Here is a 21,246-nt window from a genome sequence, read left to right on the forward strand (position 1 = left end):
ATTGACAATATAGTATGTCTGTTTAATTCTACATTTGTGGTTCCATCTACAGAAACTACTGGTTAATAAACTGCTCAACCCCAAAAGTTGCAACTTAGGAAATTAACTTGAGATATTCTTTCAAACCTAAACATTTTTTATTATAAAAGTTACAACTTCTTGGGGCAAGCATATCACTTTATTTGTGGATATTGATACTCTTTCAGGTAAAGTCTGCTCGAGTCGAATAAGTGAGAGCGATCAATCAGAAGAAAATGTACCAGAGTAATTTATACACAATAACATATTATTATTATGTTGTGAATGTTATTCCATTTTGAATATCATCATCATCTTCATCAGCCGAAAGACGTCCACAGCAGCAGTCCAGCAGCTGGACAAGGGCCTCCCCCAAAGATTTCCACGACGATCGGTCCTGCGCTGCCTTCATCCAATGTATTCCGGCGATCTTCACCAGATCGTCGGTCCATCTTGTAGGGGGCTTACCAACACTGAATATAATATTGTTATTAATGTTTAATACAAAAAAGTCGTATTTCGTAAGAGTCTCACCTTGACAAATTTTTCATTCTATCGTCTGGTTTTATAATAATTATGTGTTAACAATGTGTGGAATAGATCAAAGTATTATTTTTTTTTATGGAAGGGGAGAACACAAGATTACGCTCACAACTGGGATTATATATCCTGATTTTTAAACCTTCCTTCACCTGGCTGATTCCCAAATGCGTAATATGCACCCAACGGCTCTAACATTTGTGAACGATGGTTTGTAGCCCCGGTGGAACATATTTTATAAATCACCTTACCGCATGGAATACTCGGACAAAACACGTAGATATACTCAGGCGTCAATAAATGTCACCAAAGAGAATCGAATCCATCACTATTCGTTTTAGAGCAATAATAGTAGTGTTCTTTTTAGAGTATACTCTTATGTTATATAATTTTGTATAGTATACACTTGTATAATTTGATGATCTTAGATTAAGGATTGGTCTTCGCTGCGCTCCAACTAGATACCGCAGACGTAGTCGAAAAGTGCGGCAACTAGTACTTATAAATTACAATTATAATACAAAATAATAATAATTGCTGATAAATAACGAATAGAATGGCAAGGGACCTGTTGGGAAGTGATGAGGCAACCGCCAATGGATCTGCAAAACCAGAGACCAAGAAAAACGATGCCGGCTTTTAATCTTGACTATGCTTTCAAGCTTCAAGCTCCCTGAGTCGTAACGGTTCAGAAAAACCGCAGTGTGTAATTTATTCCTCAAAGTGGCTGTGCGAGGCAAGATGTTTCTTGCAAAACGCACGTTCGGTGGTTGAATTCAGCTTCTGGTATCAACCTCAACAACTCTGAGCATTCCCCGTGATATATGCTGTATAAGATGCGGTTGCTATCTATGTCAACTTGTGTTATGAACTGCCTTATGATATCCCAATTAATAATTACATTTATTCAACTAATTACTGTGTTAGTAATGTTATTTCATATAACTACCACTATAACTGTAATAGCATATAATATTCAGATCTTTAGTTACCTAACTTGATTCGTGTTAGTTAGTTGGCACTACAGAAGTTCCAACTAACAGTTTGTAGCATCATCACGGTAAACGGTCATGCCCTATATAAGCCAGAGCGCTAAGATCGAGTGAGCATTACTTGTTGTGAATTCTAACGGGTAACGCTGCCCAAATTGTGATTATTAGTGGAAACTGTAAAATACAGATATTTCAATTTTATTATATTGTGTGTTTAAGCCCCCCCCCCCCCCCCTTTTACACCTTTCATTGGTATTCTCAAAGCCGCATAGTATTTTGTTTTTGTGCTAATAGTATTTAAATACTTGTTTGTTGTTGTCATAAGTGCCTAGCCTAAGTCTATTTGACTTTGTTACATATTATATACAAGAAGAAGAATATTCACAAGCTCTTAGACTAAATAAAAGTTTAATAAATCAACCAGAAGGATAAACAACTGTACCGACGAATAACTGATGTTTGTGCGCGAGGACGTAAAATAAAAACGGATGATCAGCGTGAACATGTTCTGTTAACTGCAGCGATAGCAATTCTATATGGACAGCTGAAAATATTTGAATATATTTTAGATATTTGAAATGTAATTGAAAGACAAATAAGATATATCTGTTTACAGTCGTTTGAAACATAAATAAAATTTACTCAAATAGGCTCAAACATTATTTGCTTAAGTCATAGCGAAATAATGTAAAAAATCACTTAATGTAATGATGTATTACAATATTATATTAATCCAAATACACATTTTGCAGTCATCTGGTTATATAAGCAAGTTAATGGGAGGCCTAGTTCAACTTATACTCGCAAATAATAGAATGGCCAAAAAACATGTAGTGGTTGAACATTTAACTAAATAGCAAGCCGCTTAGCCATTTAGTTAAAACTGAACGTTGATGAATTTATAATGTTTGGTTTGTGAGTTTAGGTTATGATGGTTATTGTAGTCAAAATAAAAATATTTCAAGCTAAATCTTATTTAATAAATCAACCGGAAGGATAAACAATTGTTCCAGCAAATAACTGATGTCTGTACGCGAGAACATAAAATAGGAACGGACGGTCGGCGCGACAATGTTCTGTTATACCCAGCAGCGAAAGCTTTGTAACATGGATAGCTGAAAATATATAATAGATGCATTATAAATATTTGAAATGGAATAAAAAAACAAACTAGGGGGTATCTGTAGGACATGAACATTAGGGGGTTGAACGTCATCAAAAAAAATCAAAGCTGTCGCAATCAAAAATGTCGCAGGGATTTAAGCATTAATAAAAAGACATCGCTGTCTAGGAAATATTGCAGAAAGATATTCGTTCCACAATTTAGTTGCTTGAGAGTAGCTGCAAATGAACGCAAAACATTAAAATTGTATCGCAGATTTCAATAATTTTATCGAAGTTGTTTTATATTTTGAACAGTTATGGCACATATGAAAAGTGCTTATACTTAATCGGTATTTATTAATTAAGCGTATCCATCAACTCGAAAATTCTTTTATAACATTTTAAAACCTTGAACTACAAAAATAATTAGTAGCTTAGTATCATCATAGTAACTTGCAATGTCCGAGAAGTTCGAAGAGGATAGCATTCACGACTCTTGGTCACACCAGTGTGACTACGAGTAATTTTTATTCCTCGTGGTCACACCAAGGGTTTTACTACACCCTGTTGCTAATTGATATAAGTGATGTGTCAATTTCAATTTTCATGATATCGACATTCTCGATAGTTTAGATAACGAATGATTATGGATAGAAATTGTTTTTTCCTCGTCCTCACACCACGGGTTTAACTGCACTATTTTATTAAGATATAAAATAAGTTAAAACGTTAGTGGTGTAATAAGTACCATATGTCGAAATAGGCAAAGATGTTTAACTTTTGTACATAGGTATATAATTAACGAAGTATTTCCATAAAATGGCCTAAAGAAATATTATTATTAATAAGTTTTGTTTGGGTGTTAATGATCAAATTATCTTTCTCAATTTGTCTCTTTTTCCTTGGGCTTTTTTCAATGACTATTTCCATATCCTCTTTTAAGACAGTTAATAATTTATTAACTGTCTCATAATTTTTGTTAATTATTTTGTTAAGTGAAGAGTGCCAACTTTGGCAAACATTAATTGTTCTGTGTCGTTTCGTGTGACCGTAAACGTTCCATTCTGCAATGAAACTTTCATGTTTGAGCCAGTATTTCTTCATGTACTCTAAAAAGTCTTTTACTTTGCCAACTGAGGCACCCAAATCTTTGGCTTTATTTTTTATATAATCCCATGTCCCATGGCGATAGTAGGATAATCATATTTGTGACAAATGATACCAAATCAAAAATGGAAACTATAGACGAGTATTTTTGCAATGCTACTTTGTTATTACGTGTCCCACCTCCTTTCGTTCAATTATTTTCAATCCACGGTGATTTCGGGACCAAATCCAAAAAGACTCATGTAGTGCCGTTGATTCATGTGCTTATGAGTAATAAAAATGAAGAGTCTTATATAACGTTGTTCGACATCATCAAAAGAATTTTTAGCCGTGGTAATCTTGGCATTCCAGAGTTTGCCATAAATAATAAATTATAACGATCAACTACTCTATTATTTGACATTAATATAGCTTTGTGCTAATATATTCTTCTGGCAAGTTTTAAATTTAAGGTCCCATCAAACAGACAGCGCGAATGCTCCAATACGGGACGTGTTCCGCATTCTGCAATTTGCATATAACTTAATATAACACAAGAAACAAAAACGAGAACGGGGAACGAAAGAGCCCATGACCGATAAAGCGTATTTGAGTAAATCTTTCTAATGAAATTTTTTAATAGATTAACTTTACTAACCTGATACTGCCGCAGCCTCGGTACCAAATTCATTAACCTCAATAATTGCTTTTTGTGTCGCTTTCGACACGAAAACTTTTTTATCCTTTACCATGCCACTCAAGCCTGACTCATATTTATTGAAAATGCGCTTTACACCAACCTGAAACAAAATAATAGCTAAAGTGAAAAGGAAATCCAACAGTTTAAGACAAGGCTGGTAAAACAAAGATTATTTAATAACACACATTGGCGAAGTCTCTAAAACAATTTGTAGGCCACATAAAAGTGCATGATATTATGTTAAATATAGGCTAAGTTGTTAAATGATTTAAAAAATGGGCTGGGAATTTCATTTCAGTTCTTCTCCCCATATCATAGCCCCTTTACGAACTGAAGTAGCTTCATGACATTTACCAAGTGTTGTCGCAATATGTTATGTTATTGTTATTCCATATGGTAAATTTCGATTGCGTAATTTGCCACCACACCATACACACTATATTGGATGTTAACTGGATCTGAGATTTCATACGCGTGTATATTATGAAATAAAATTCGTACTTCTCTGCTAACAATTGAATTGTATTAGGTCTACTGCAATTAGGTGACTAGCAAAGGTAGCAATGTTATTTCAAAAATGACGACTTATAGTTATTGCATAAACCTATCTATATACTTGTAGATAGTAACAGCAACGACCATAATTTTATCATATTCGATATTAATTTAAATCATTTATGAATTATTAATACGAATATCATGATGACTTAGTAATTTCTCGCAGGTAAGACTATGAGAGAGGGCAGGATAGGAAGTTACAAACGATCAAATTACTTTTAAATGTTCAGTTTCAATTTAATATACTTAAACAGTTTATACTTATATATCATCATCATAATACAGTTTTGTATCCATATAAATAGGCTCATAAACTGATATTTTGCTTGTTTTTCAATAAATTTTTTTATTGGTTTTATACCTGCAACTTTTGCTATATTGTGGTAGAATTCTAGATTTGGCTGAAAACGTCTGGTAAGTTAAGTGACATGTTAATTTTAAGTGCATTAAGTTCCAAAACTTCAACACGTGGTGTAACCATACAATTACTTAGTAAAGTAGTATGTTGGTAAAACAATAATAATTAATGTTTTAAAATTATTTTTTAATAAAATGCCTTACCTTTTCAAGCATATTACGCAGATCCATTTTTGATTCTATTTTAAATTTGGGCATTGCTAGATCTACTTTTTTTGGCTTCATTTCATCGATTGCCTTGTTCAGCAATTCCGGAGCTAACTTCAATTGTGCCAATAGAACTTTAAGTCCATTTATAGCATTTGGTACGACGATCAGGAATGAGGTTTTACCACCGACGTAGGGTATCATAACGAGCTGTTGAAAAGAATTTAATTCAGGGTCAGGGTAATCTTGGATGTCTATTTTACGTCTACCAACGTGCATTAGTTTCACCTAATTATAGGTTACCCTTCCAATGGCATTGATGATGCATGCAGAGATTGCTTGGTGCGGATTCCGTATCTGATGGTATTTACTTTTATGCACAATGGTTCTTCGAATTGTCGTAACTTATTTGTATACCAAATGTAAATTTTCATTATCTAGGAGGATAATACTGCAAAATTTACCGGTGGGAGGCTCCTTTGCACAGGATGCCGGCTAGATTATGGGTACCACAACGGCGCCTATTTCAGCCGTGAAGCAGTTAAGTATAAGCATTATTGTGTTTCGGTCTGAAGGTCACCGTAGCTAATGAAATTTCTGGGCAAATGAGACTTAACATCTTGTCTCAAGGTGATAAGCTCAATTGTAGGGCCGCTCAGAAGTTTTTGGTTTTTTCAAGAATTTTGAGCGCCACTGCAGAGCGTATCAATTACTATCAGCTGAACGTTCTGCTAGTCTCGTCTCTATTTTAATAAAAAAAAATTATTTGTCTTGATATAAGTTCACTATTATTAACTTGTAAATGCGATATAAATAAAAAAATCTATTTCAGTTTCGAGAAAACTGCTTTTAAGACATATCGAGATTAGACCATTACTTCAACGTTTCCCTAATGAGGTGCGCTAAGTAGATTATGATAGTACGATAATAGTTAATGAATTTTTAATATTGGTACGTACTTTTGCATTCAAAAATTTACAGTCAGTATAGTTGAATTCCCGTGTAATAGACATCATGCTTACTCTGCGGACGTCGGTTGGCGTGTGAAATGTGGAAGCCTGAACTGATACAAATGGATCCTTCCATTTACCCTGAAAGTTTACAAGTTATCATTTGACAGTTACAGATCGGCCATAGTTCAATCATTTCAATGGTAAATTTTCAAAGCATATTTAGGCTCTCGGGTTTTTGACCGAAGGTATGCATTATTATAATGCTTTCGCACTACGTCCGATCAGAGTCCGATCCGTATCCGTGAAAAGGCGGTCCGAAGTAATCGTAGAACTACACACATCAAAAAAGTCTAAGCAACATGCATGATATAACAAATTTGCCTGAAATTCTGTATGAGTACGGCCTACGAGCTCGCCTAATTAGGTGCCCACCGATACGTTACGGGAATCGCGCTCGTCGAAATGAATGGTGTAGAGAACGCAGAACATTGACCCAGGAACAAGGGGATAAACTTATCTTTTTCCGATGAGTCGCGATTCGGGTTTAGGCCCGATACAAGAAGGGTACGAGTATATCGTCGGCCCGGAAATACTGAAAGGCTCAGGTGCATTCAGCAAGTTCATCCATACAGCGGCTCAACAGTTATGGTATGGGCGGGTATTTTGAAGAATAGGAGGCGTTGAGGATATTTTCAGACCTTATGTCCATCCATTTGCACAAACTATAACCATGGTTTTATGTATAAAAATTGGTGCTTATTCAATTCTGAAATCTCTGTCTGCTAGTTTCCAATCCCAGCAGCAATATTAGCTTTATGTACCTACTTTTTTCCACACAGTCCTCATATTATAGTCTTATGATTTAGCACACTCCATACTTACGTAAGTATCTACACTATATAACATATGAAACAAAAAAATAACACTTACTAAGAAGTAAATAGCATTAATTAATATTAACGAAGTATCTGGTGACACGTCGTCGGATTTCACAATTTCCTTTATCATATTCATAGTTTGTTCTGCTACCTGCAAAATTACTTCAACATTAGTAATTATATTTATTTATAAGTAATAATTATACCCAGTAATTTAGATTGAAACAGTTATTTAGAGGCCTCAGTGATATCAATTCTTAAGTGAATGGTGTGCTTTATTCCACAGCCGCGCCAGTTTAATCTTGTTATTAACCAAAAAAGCTATTGGCCTCAAACCGTGCCAAGGGCGGACCTATTGTTAGAGAGTGATAAAAAGAAAGACATAGAGAGAGAACAAACGAGTCCTGAATAGCCACCAGCTAAGGTAAAAACAGATCATCGTGATGATAAAATCGTGAAGGTTTTCCACAGGAATGGAATTCCATAGCTCGAACGTAAGTATGAAAAGGACATCTGCTGATTGGCGCAAAACAGAGTGTCAAGATATCTGTGCTAAGAGTCCTTTTTTTAATTATTCAGCCAAACTTGAGTACTTTGCAGCTATTTTATCAAATGCAATCGTACAAGCTAGCTTGCACGTCACCTGATTGTAAAGAATATTTTGCCAGACTGGAAACATAATTAAGAGTTGAACAAGACATACCAAGATTAACGATCGATACGTCACTCGGCCGGTAGGCTCAGTTGATAAGAGCGCACGGACGGAATATGAGAGGCGCGGGTTCGAGTTCCGCATCGAGTTTTGGTTAGAAATTTAATTTGTATAATTAATCCCAGAAGTGAGAGATATCACTTTCAAATCACAAATTATTGAGAAACAGAAATTGAATTCTTAATGAAGAACTAAAAACAAACAATAATAGCAGTCGTTGTATATGACATGACAATTGGATTGTAATCTTTTTAAATCTGGCAGCTATTTCGGAATATGTTGCAATCCCTAATAAAGTATCCAGGAAAGAAACTAGAAACTAAAAACACACTGCAACATAAGTCAATTCTTCAACAATTTGACTTACTATTACTGTATCGGCTTCAAGATACAATACTTAAAAGGCATTTATTTTCTCAAAATTGATTACTTTAGAATTCTTTTTGATGTCATTTCTAATATACTAGACACTACTACCGCTTCGGAGACAAATGGCGCTCTGAGAGAGAAGAAGCGGCGCAAGAAACACTCCCAGATTTTTTTTGCGCTCTTTTTATCATTATCAAATATATAATAATATACTGTAAATGCTATTGCTATAAAATAAACAAAATCTAATCCCAGGCTGTCGGATCACCTAGATATTCAGCTGTGGAGTAGTAGGATTTACGATAGAGCCATTTTCTTTAAAAAACATGTAATTCTTTTTTACAGATAATGTCTGAACAGTGGCTGGGTCTGTATTATAAAAGTGGGTCTTTATTAAATTATAAAATACTTACTTTCTAAGCAACCTCCTAATTCATATACATACTTATTGGTGTAGCAAAATTGTTTTTTCATGTTTCAGAAATGTAATTATATGCATGGTTACTTTTTTAAGGTAAGAACAAATTCTTACCTTTCGGCGGGCAGCTTATCTACATCTCTGATATTGTCCATGGGCAGAGATATAAATTTACCATCGCGTGAGACACAGTCAGTCATCAGTTAAGAGAAATAAATCTTATGATTAAAGCTAGAGTTAGGTTTTTTACCCAATTATTGATTGTATCTGCTGTAGTGACCGGTGTTTCAAAATTCACTTTGGCGACACTGGCATGAAAGATTTCCTTCGCTTCTTCATCAAACTTTGATTGAAGATGTGTTTTTATATCAACATATAATCTACTGGCTATGTCCAACGTCACACCTGGTAGAAATCGTAGAGCTGCTATGATAGGTCGAAAGTGTGGGCCAATCTGAAAAAAAAAAATATTACCTATTATAGTTATTCATTTCTTCCACTCGTCAGTTAAGTAATTATTTGTAGGCTGCAGTATTTCCAAATAGATACAGATTAATATAATATTATGTCGAGCTTCAAGGGAGTGTTTTCCGTCCTTTAAATATCTTGATCTCTTGTGTTGTGTTGCCCATGGGCGGCTGGTTGCAGTATGCGAAAAATCAACAGTTTCAGCGACTGCTTGGATATAGGATAGTAATGTCTTGCCATATGGCAACGGCAGCAAACTAGATTTTAATTGCCAGCCTTTGTCTATTTCGACTAGGTTAACCTTCTTGTACAAAATGCAGCACTCGTTTGAAGCACCGTAGTGAGTGTGCAATGAATCTATTTTATATTAATAATAATAACACCTATTTTATAAGATGAGGAATATCGCTGCGTCACATAATTTCCATTTGGATTATCTATTGACATGGAGAAGCTACAACTTTCAATTGTCTATTTCGTCTAAGTGTTATTTTATTATTTATATATTATTATATTAGCGTGATATAATTTATTAAGAAAATATAGAATATTAAAATAGAAAACTAACATAATATCGTAAATAATCCTTTGTATCCGGTAATCCAGTAATCCGGCATATACTCTCAAATATAATTTTATTAAGCCAAGTCAAATAAAATTCAAAATAAAAAAGTAACATAATATTTAAACAAGGTAAGTCATCCTCGAGACAGGCATATTTACGTATCGAAAGAATATGTCACAGTAGACATTATGTCTACTGTGCCGATGTGCTAAAGATGAAGCAAATGTGAGCTTATTTTTGCATTTTTTTTGCACCTGATTAATAAATAAACCCATCAAAATACACAGGAATACATAGGGATGTGTCTGCGAAAAATCTGTTTTTCATTCCGCTTGATTTTGATTCATCTTGATCATTTGAGTCTTAATAGAAAATCGTCAGTCAATCAATCAATCGCAATGTATTTTCAACTTATACTTTTTATCCATGAAACGGATTGGTGAAAGATGTTTCCTACTCAGAGATTAGAATTTAAATTTCTAATATTTAATTTAAACGTACCTCTCTACGGTTTTTTAAACCAATGGCATCAAGAAGTTCCTCCAAATTTTTATCCGTTGCAGCTAGAGCTACCTTACCGATAGCTAGTAGTGCCGAAATTGGTGAAGAAACAGTGTTCTTTTTGAAATTATCAAGTGCGTAGCCCTTAAAAGAACACAACTAATAGCATGAAGACAATAATTTTTAATTTATTTTGTTCCATTATTATTTAAGTGTTAAATTTTAATAAATAACAAGCATGCATGTTATTAGTTAGTATTAGTTACTATCTATTTAACTATCCTTAACTTTATATTATATAGTTTGTTTGTACCTTAATATATAAATCTTATCTTATATCTTTAAACGAGCAATTCTTGTATATATATATATAATCTGAATCTCGGAAACGGCTCCAACGATTTTCATAAAATTAAGTATGCAGGGGATTTCGGGGGTGATAAATCGATCTAGCTAGGTTTCAATTTAAAAAAAAATGGATTTATCCATGTTTGAATGAGAAACAGCTACAATAACATTAGAATACAAAGGTAAATTTCGCCACTATATACAAGACTATTATAGCTCAGATGGGACATTGGGTTATCCGGAAAGCAGGAGACCCCGGTTCGAATCCAGATGTCCTATTAGTTTTTTTTTTGTTCAAGTTTTGTACATTCTTAAAAATCCGAGCAAGGCTCGGTCGTCCGGATATTGAAAATAAAACTGCAACGGATGTTCGTTAACAAAGTGACCAGTCGCCATCTTCTCAGAAGGCTATTTCATGTACGTCGAGGTAGGCTGGTAGGGAAAATGGTTTGACGTGAAAATATTTTTTTGAAATCTAGTATTAATGCTAAAATTTTAATTATTTTGTGAAAGCATATGCGGTATATAGTCATTCCTCGGAAACATTGCATCACTGAAAGGTCAACGTACTTGTATGTGGAATTGATTACACTTAGTTTCTTTGAGGTCAGTATAGATTTCGCTTTCATCTGACATTCCCTGGATATTCATTACGCAGGCCTTACTTTCATTTGAACGCAGTGACTAGGCAAACAGAATTACAAGGAAGCCTTTATAGCTTAAATTAACAGTTCAACGGTTTATCACAATGTAACTGTTTCATATCTAATATTTTATTATGGCGAAACTATTACTGTCTTAAGACAGCATAGCATTGACAGCAGTAGTGTGCTTTGATCGGGGTCATATCGGATTAACATATACCCTTTTTGATTTGCGTCACGACCTGGCTACTATCAACAAAGTTATGGCCAAATAAAAAAATAAGGCCACTGAGTTTCTTGCGCCTGTTCGCTTATAGCTAAGGTATGAAGCTTAGATGATTTATATGTTTAGATAGAGGCTCTTGCTGCTAGACAACATAGGAAAACAGGCCAGGTTAACTACAGGATAACTTTCACCCTCAATTTTTTTCGACGTTTCACAGCTTTGACAGATGTCGTGTGAAAACGTCGATTTTCGAATGGGTGGTGGTAGTTTATGACATTTAATATTTATTCTAAATACGCAAACAAATTAATAAAGTAAGGTTCCATACTTCTGGAATTTTGATACTTGTGACACAATTTGTATCAGTTGCTTAAATCATCATGCTAGAAAGGATATATGCAAAACGGAGACCAAGTAGAAAGTGGAAATCATGGTTGAAAAACCTGAGAGAGTGGTTTGGATTGATTTCTGTGTCCTCATTTGTGCTGCAGCGCAGAAAATAGCCATGATGATGGTAATTTTTTTAAATGCCGTTTGTTGTCGAGACACTTAACGCGGGCCCAGATGCGCGTAGAATAATACAAAGTATTATCCGCGCGGATATACTGCCAGTGTTCTTGGTACAATACTAAGTAAGTTAAGTATTGCAAAATACTAATTTGCTTTGTTTTATTTTGAATAAACTTATATTAAATCAAATTTAAATACAAATCAAATAATCTTCCAACCTTTCACTTAGCAATATATTCAGTGCAATAATTTCAAACATGCCACCTAAAAAAATGCTATCACAGAGTTAAATGTCTTTGAATATAAATAAATTGATATTTACCAGAGCGAAACTCTTTCTGAGGTTTCCAGAAATGTCAATCCATGTGGTATTAGACTCAAGAACGTTTTGATTTTGATTTTCTCTTAACCGCTTCTTACCGAATACCATTACAAATACTAACAGCAAATGAACTGCAACGAGATAAAAAAGTTAACATATGTGAGGAATAACGAGTAATTTAATTCATCTGAAGATACTATCTGACCCAGCAAACGTTCTATTGCCATATAAAGTAATTAAAAAAAAAAAACTAAAAATTATTGACGTTCCGTGCCAGTCCTCTAATCAACTGAGCTACCGTTCGAGTGACGTATCGTCATAAAATCTTGTATGCTTTGTTCAACTCTCAGGCTTCATCTACAGGATCTAATTTACAGTTGATAACCTGCACAACCCCAATATTTGCATATTAGGAAATTGACTTGAGATGTCGCTCTTGTAAATCTAGAGGTCGTGGGTGCGAGTCACGCATCGTTCATAAAATTTTGTTTTTCAAATTTTATTTGTGTATTAATCCTAGAAGTCAGGGTTATCAATTCAAAAACATAACATATTGTTTAAAAATTATTAATAATACAACAAATAATATATATAGGAATAAAAAATAGATACAAGCGATTCTCAGACTACCAAATATATCGTAATAAAATTATTATATTCGATACCATCTTGCAACCCCATTGCGGATTTGTGGATGAAACAGAATAATGTAAAAATCGCGATACAAAAATAGCTGTTGTAGATCGTAGAAGGACGAACATTTGAAGTTGTATTTTATTTTCAATGTTGAATTACAATAAAATAAAAATAAAAAACTTCAACAAAATAAATAAATTATATTTAGTCGTCACTCTTATCATTTAGGGGTATAAAAAATATTGGCCGATTCTCAGACCTATCCGATGTGCACACAAAACTTCATACAAATCGGTTCAGCCGTTTCGGAGGAGTTTGGTACAAACACCGGGACACGAGAATTTTATATATTAGATAAAATAAAAGAGAAACTTTTAAAATAACTCAGTGTATGATATTTGTTCTCTACGTACTTCATACTTCTTGGCATAATCGGTAATTGTACGGAGGAATTGTTCAGGTTGCCGAATTTCACCACCAGTTCTATCACGTGAGAATGACATATACCACCGGTTTTTTTTCTTTTTGTTTCATCCTTTATGGAAAAGGAGGACAAACGAGCATACGGTTCATCTGGTGTTAAGTGATCACCGCCGCCCATATTCTCTTGCAACACCAGAGGTAGAGGTTTTGAAGGATTTTTTAATTTCATTCACGTTGATGTCTGGAATCCATAGAATGATCTCCCAGCTGGTTTAATGCCGAACCGATACGGAACTACAAGCATAGAGCATATTTCTGCCGTGAAGCAGTAATGTGTAAACATCACTATGTTTCGGTCTGAAGGGCGCCGTAGCTAGTGAAATTACTGCGCAAATGAGACTTAACATCTTATATCTCAAAGTGACGAGCGCAATTGTGGTGCCGCTCAGAATTTTTGGGTTTTTCAATAATCCTGAGCGGCACTGCATTGTAATTGGAAGGGCGTATCAATTACCTAGTCCCTTATTTACATTTAAAAAAAATCCCAACAGCCGGCAACTCATCTCATGACCTATCTCATTGGAAGTTTACATTGACGGCTGTTTTCAGGTCCCATCAGCTGCATCACGTGCGCTTGTGTCTCCTCGGATGTAAATATGAAAAAGTCATTATTTAACAACATTAATTAAAAACGCTCATACACATATCCCTCAGAATTTGGAACTAACGATATATTAATAAATCTTTACTAATAAATGGAGAGCTGTTTTTTACTTCAGTTATACTGCAAAAACTACTGAACCAATCGGAATACTACTTATACCATAAGATGCAGTGTGTTTCGGAGAAGGTTTTAGTATATGATATGTTGTTGATTACTTATCCGAAACCTATATTTTATTGACTTAGAAATACTTATATTCGCATTACAAATAATTGAGTCAATGATATTTCACTACATAATATGATAATTCATAAAATGAGCGGGTAACAAAACATCGATTGCCGGGTCAGCAATTCTTACTTTATAACTGAAAAAGAATTACTTACATAGCAATAAAGTTTTCATATTTCATAGAAAAACTTAAAACTTATCGATAAATATAAACACAATGAGTGGAAACTCATTAAAGTTTTAATTTTGTTATTAATTACGGCTCTGCTCGTTTGCAAAGAAAATAACCAATAAAATGTTGTATGCATAGACTTACAATAGTATTACCTAGCTATATTACTAGCGTATAGAGAAACAAAGCAAGCTAATAAAGGCGAAAATCCGAAAAATATTCTGAGGGCAAAAGAAAAGAAAAATAGAAAGATATTAAATATTATATCACTTGAGGAACCGGTCTCTTCAAATAAATAATATTATCATGTGTGATGTGTTTATTTGCACCGAACCTACATTTAATCAAATTGATAATTGATAATAATTAATGTCACCCACTGCCTCTACACATAAAGTGTTATCATATCTTAATACTTTTTAACGGAAGAACAACTTGCTATGGTATTGTTTGCCCCCGTTTCCGTAATAAAACCCTTTAGTTGGATCCAGCTCCATCGGAAGTTTTGTAAATTCTTGGGATGTTCGCACACTTCTCGGAGCGACCTTGCTTTTACAAATATTTCTGCCCAATAGTTGGCCACACCTGTACACAAAATACTTTTTAAAAAGATAAACACCTGTAAAAATATCAAGTGACTATATATTATAAATGAATGTGGATATTAATATTATTTTTACGACCTTTTATATTCTTTTTTATATCTGATACTCAAGTGCAATAATGACTTTACTATATTTCGTTAAGGGGGTGAATGGGAAACAGCTGATAGCTACTTGATGGAACATCATAAAAGATCAAATTATTGATGAGTGATGTATGAGCTTTATCTAAGTTTGGAGGCCCCATGTCATGTCTTTTGGAACTACTTGTCAATTAACCCTTTTCTTGATAATGAATCAGATATGGTAACAATAGGTTTGTTTTCTTTTTCTATATTGCTGTATCTTTGTTAGAGATGTTCTTCTCTCTCGTTCGCTTTGTTTATACGCTCTAGTACAGTGTTTCTCAACCTTTTTTAGGTAATACCCCACCTTAACATTTCTAAAATTTTTATGCCCCCCATACATAAATTTTATAAACCTTAAAAAATTGTTTCGTTCCCTTATATATATAGGGAACGGAAATGATGTCTTAGGAAGAAATAACTATAAAATTGTCATCAAAACGTCGTAAGTAAAATTTAAAAACATATAATGAAAAACTGAAATTCAAAATAATTTTAATATTGATTTTTCTATATTCATTTAGTGTGCTCCTAGCGCTTGATGCTTGCTGCGCAGAGATTTTATATTTCCTATTCCAATTCCAGGTTCCAATTTACTTAGCTTTAATCTCAAGTCTCCGCGTTGTGTTATATCAAGTCGATTTATTATCAGTAAATCATTTACTTACAGCACTAAATTATTGGAATTTGCCTTTTTTGTTCAATTTGTCACCGTTATCTAGCATTGCATTTAAATAACCGAAAGCGAAAGGGTTAAAGTTATGTCAAGTCCATTTTTAAATTTCCCCCCTTAACTATCAAATTGCCTCTTGTGGGGCGTTGTGAAACACTGCTCTAGTATATTGTAAGTCTGTGGCCTCCACACACACAATAGTTTGTTTCATTCCATAGCTTTCTTTAAACATCTACGGCCTTACAAATTTAGCATAGGGTTATACCTGATAATAAACCAAGAATATGCAAAATGTTGACTATCGCTGACATTACTGTCAATACAATGATAATTCTGAAGTTGTCCAAATGTCAAGCAGCCTTGCAAATAAACGCGGGAAATTTTATACGTCCAAATAAACTAATCGAAAGCAAAATATCTAGTTATAACATTTTGCATATTCTTTGATTATGCTCAGGTATAACTTTATGGCAATTTTATTTGTAAAGCCGTTAGATTTTACTCATTAGTCTAAAGAGAATTAATTTAAAATTCAATAAAGAGTTTCGATGCTAAAGGTACCTATTTTGGGATTCGTATTGTAAACAACGCAAAATTAGTACGCGAGGTACTCGAACTACATAGATAAAGTTTTACGACTCCTCAACATATCATCATACTTCACTTGATATCAGATTGTAATCAATGCAATTACTCATAGATTAAGTTTGGCGTGGACACTGGTTGCGAATTCTACGGAGTACTCGGAAGCACAAGTGTGTTTTCTCAAAACAAGTTGTAATGAAAATAATTTGCAACACTCGCCGTTGCCAAAAGGCGGTTAAAAGTACGTACAGTACAATGCTGTTTGAATGATCTTTGTGAACTAGAGTATAACTTTCTACATTGAAATAAATGTAATTAATTAAAACAATCAAACAAAGTAGAACGCATGTAATCGTAAAATGCTCCATCACATTTTTATTTTAAAGAAAGAAACTAAAAAAAATATTATTAGTATCCACGGAGTTGTCATACAAAGTTGGTACAGAGGAGAGAGTACAAAGTTGTGGTAGGTTGCACATACAACCAAACTAGGGAACGAGATATCATGAGTTTTCCAGATATAATAATGTTCGGCATTTAGGTAAGGCATGTTCTAAAGGTGTCTATAGCTAATTTAAGTAATCCAGCACAGGACCCAAACTCTATCAAATGATAATATTATTATAATGAAAATTCAAGTGAAGAAGACAAAAAATAAGTGGTCACTCTCGCTCGCATTGTGAGAACTCCTGCATTGATAACAGATCCCGCGTTTTGTTGAAGCGTTACGTTACGTTAAAGCACAGTTAAATTCTGTTTTTGAATGAAAGTATAATACATTGGAGGGGAGCAGCAAAAACCAAAATGATAATTTGTACCTACCTCCAAAACATCGAGAAAGCGAGCGCATTTCGCGTGACAAGCGAGGGGATTTTCCATTGCTACTCATGGTTTAGTTGGGGTCTCAAATTCGTGCTCAGCTAAGATATATTTTTGAGAGAAAGCCGTCGTATTGAACGCAGAAACAAATGTCGCAATTATTTCACAGTAAATATGATATAGAGCTCTGACCGGCTGAATTTGTGATAAATATGTTTAAGTATGTAATATACATGTATTGTATTAAATACACATCGTTGTCTAACATCTATAGTACAGCTAACTGTTGTTCGGAGCTTGATTATTTGTGCAAAAGTGCTTCACTATTGTTATTATTATTGTAATTGTTATTTCCTCATTCCTTGCGAAACATGTTGATAATTGTCTTAAATTGATGACAAATTTTATTAACGCTTATCAGAACAACGACTTTTCTTGAAATAGTAATTAATCATATTATCGTTATCATGTATTTCAAACACAATTGCTGCAATTATTTAGATTCTATGATAATACGGGATAATATAAATAATAACAAGTCAAGTGAGAGCTCACAATTCATAGGAAACTAGAATCATGAAAGGTACATGTTCATTTTCTTAGTACTTTGTTGCTTTAATTACTGTTTTTACGATTTGAGCTTTACCGAAAATCTTCAAGTATAAGTGACATTATCCGATACATCGTCTTTGATGCAATGTGAACTGGTGAAAGCACTTTTTTACAAAATATTTCGCAACTATGTTTGAGCAAAGCGAAATCAATTCTAACAACTTTGTAGTTGTAGTGCCGCTGAGAATTTTTGGGTTTATCAAGAATTCTGAGCGGCACTGCATTGTTATGGGCTGGGCGTTTTAATTACCATCAGCTGAACGTCCTGCACGTCTCTTCCCTCAATGTCATATATAGTAATCATTGTTTATTTTCAGTTATTTCAGGCTTACTCTTAATAGCTGCTTCGTTTGCAGCTGGGGAAATTGTCCAGTGTCCCCCAGAACAATTCACAAACTCGGAGATGGTGAAGTTTCTACCCCACGAATATTGCGACAGATTCTATAAGTGCTCGCTTGGAGTGCCTATAGTATTACAATGTCCTAAAGATCTTTATTTTAACATCGAATTATCCGTTTGTGATTGGAAAAGAGCTGTAGACTGTACCGGCAGGAAGGTCAATATTGATATACTTGATATTGAGGATCATGACAACAGCACCCCTGCAACAGATGAAAATGAATTAACCACACCATATGAACGTGAAACAGATGTTACCGATAGTACAGACGAGATAGAATTCTTGGACAATGGATGTCCAGTAAATCCTGAAATACACTGGTTGGTGCCGAATGAAGGGAATTGCAGTTTATTCTATAGCTGCGTTTGGGGTGACTTGGTGGAATTGAAATGCCCTGATTATTTGCATTTCAACAGAATAGAACAGGTAATATTTAAATTAGTTAATATGTAGATAAACAGACGTGGTTTTAAAATCCGAAATATAAAGTAAAGCGGTTATTTAAAAAAGGGTTTACTTCTTAACTTTTTTTTTATGAAAATAAGGGACAAGGTGAGCAGGATGTTCAGCCAATTACAATGCAGTGCCGCTCAGGATTCTTGAAAAACCCCAAAAATTCTGAGCGGCACTACAATTGCGCTCGTCACCTTGAGATATAAGATGTTAAGTCTAATTTGCCCAGTAATTACACTAGCTATGGTGACCTTCAGACTGAAACACATTACTGCTTCACGGCAGAAATAGGTTCCGTTGTGGTACCCATAATCTAGCCGACATTCTGTGCAAAAGAGCCCCACTGGTAGGCTCTAACTGCAGAATATCTAAACGATCGGACAGTCTTTCTGAGAATGTTTTAATTCGTGTTTGATTTTTTTAAATGAGTTTATTGGTTACTGTAGCTAGACGCACCTATCTATAGATAAACTTTACCTGTCCTGTTATAGTTACTTCAAGCTTAAAAGTACTTCTCCCTGTCATGTAATTCTGTAGTGACATAGCTAAGATAAATTCAATTTTTTTTAAATGAATATTTTTTATATGAATATATAAGAATGGAATGAGTTTACTTCGCACTTATTAATAACACATTTATCCGGAATCAAGACCTGTTTTTATATAAGGCCAAAAATCTGTTTGAAAAACTGCACGAATAAATTTTCATCTCATTCATCTATCGTACATTTTTTTTAGATAAGATACTGTAAAAAATCGTGTATTTAAAGATTAATCTTGTACAAAATTATATATATTTAAGGACTGATTCTAGTTTACTAGTGCATAGTGGTTGTAAAACCCATAGTCATGGTTTTCTTAGGGAATAAAGTTGTCTCAATCCGACTCTGTAAATAAAGAGGCTATCGCTATTTACCAAGCTATCATATCTCCTAATTATGTTTTTTCTTGTATTATAGGTGTGTGATTATCCCGAACGTGCAGGCTGCTTCAGAACATTCGAGAAACTTCAGCAACTTCAAATAACGATGAGAAAATAATATATTATCGTTAATAATAATATAATATATTGATATTAGTTCAAATAGAATATTTTATACTTCAATATTTTTTAATTGTAAAATAAGTGTAATATTTTTATAAAATAAAGAATGACCTTAAAAATTGGTGTATTCATTTTACCTTTAAAATAATGGTGATCAATAAAAATCAATTAATTGCAATATATTTAAAAACACAATATTATTAGCACAACAGTCTTATGGTTTATAACCAGTAATAAACATTAGCATCATCATATCATAAACCGGAAGACGTCCACTGCTGGACAAAGACCTCCCCCAAAGTATTTCGGCAATCTTGACCAGATTGTCGGTCCATCTTGTAGGGGGCCTACCAACACTGTGTCTTCTGGTACGTGGTCGCAAAAGAAGTTCGTTCTATATATCAGCTTGGTTATAGAGAGTCTCTCAAAGAAAAATTTAAAGAAATAAGTATTATGACATTGTACGTACATTTATGAAAATTTAATAAACACACAAAATTCACAAAAATCATCACCTTTTTGCTCTTTTTTTATGGAATAGGAGGACAAACGAGCGTACTGGTCACCTGTTGTTAAGTGATCACCGCCGCCCACAATCTCTTGCAACACCAGAGGAATCACAGGAGCGTTGCCGGCCCTTAAGGAAGGTGTACGCGCTTTTTTTGAAGGTACCCATGTCGTATCGTCCCGGAAACACCGCACAAGGAAGCTCATTCCACAGCTTTGTAGTACGTGGAAGAAAGCCCCTTGAAAAGCGCACTGTGGAGGACCGCCACACATCCAGATGGTGGGGATGATATCCTAACTTGTGGCGTGTCGTGCGAAGGTGGAATTCGGCGGCAGGAATCAGGTTAAACAGCTTTTCGGAACACGGAAATGAAGCGACGTCTCTACGCAACGCCAAGTGATCTAGCCGTTCACAGAGCACTGGGTCCCCGACAATTCGAGCTGCTCTGCGTTGCACGCAGTCAAATGGATCGCGCTCTTAATAGTGATTATCATTATTATCATACTAGAAATAAGGGATTGCTTGTAACTCATTCTAGTAGGCTTCATAAGATACATAATAGCTTTAAGGGTAAATGTATACACTTTTATAATAAAGTCCCAGCCACTGTTCAGGCATTATTTATAAATAAATTTAAATGTTTTATAAAAAAAAATGGCTCTGTCGTAAATCCTATTGCCCCACAGCTGAATATCTAAGTGATCGGACAGCCTGGGACTACATTATGATTATTTTATAGCGATTGAAATTACTGTACAATATTGTATATTTTTATTGAAAAGAGCGCATAAAAAGAATGCTGGGAGAGTTTCTTGCGCCGCT

The 21,246-nt window shown here is 34.3% G+C and overlaps 1 protein-coding gene across 6 annotated transcripts; it reads right to left on the reverse strand.

Moving 5' to 3' along the window:
- Nucleotides 1–1,938: 1,938 nt before the first annotated feature.
- On the reverse strand, nucleotides 1,939–17,981 carry LOC126976816 (alaserpin-like). Of its 6 annotated transcripts, none has more exons than XM_050825542.1 (10): nucleotides 17,410–17,981; nucleotides 14,050–15,187; nucleotides 12,477–12,607; nucleotides 10,427–10,570; nucleotides 9,143–9,346; nucleotides 7,446–7,544; nucleotides 6,522–6,653; nucleotides 5,560–5,772; nucleotides 4,399–4,540; nucleotides 1,939–2,094 (listed from the first exon to the last, which is right to left on the reverse strand). In XM_050825542.1, the coding sequence occupies exons 2-10, from the start codon at nucleotides 14,096–14,098 to the stop codon at nucleotides 1,967–1,969; spliced, it is 1,242 nt and encodes a 413-aa protein (XP_050681499.1). In that variant the 5' UTR covers nucleotides 14,099–15,187; nucleotides 17,410–17,981; the 3' UTR covers nucleotides 1,939–1,966. The 6 variants fall into 6 exon arrangements, with proteins under 6 accessions (XP_050681499.1, XP_050681553.1, XP_050681427.1 ...); XM_050825596.1 differs by lacking the exon at nucleotides 1,939–2,094 and adding an exon at nucleotides 2,509–2,665 and having other exon boundaries at nucleotides 14,586–15,187; nucleotides 17,410–17,728; XM_050825470.1 differs by lacking the exon at nucleotides 1,939–2,094 and adding an exon at nucleotides 2,509–2,665 and having other exon boundaries at nucleotides 17,410–17,728.
- Nucleotides 17,982–21,246: the final 3,265 nt, after the last annotated feature.

Source organism: Leptidea sinapis, chromosome 1 (assembly GCF_905404315.1).
Source record: "Leptidea sinapis chromosome 1, ilLepSina1.1, whole genome shotgun sequence".
Classification (NCBI taxonomy): Eukaryota; Metazoa; Arthropoda; class Insecta; order Lepidoptera; family Pieridae; genus Leptidea; species Leptidea sinapis.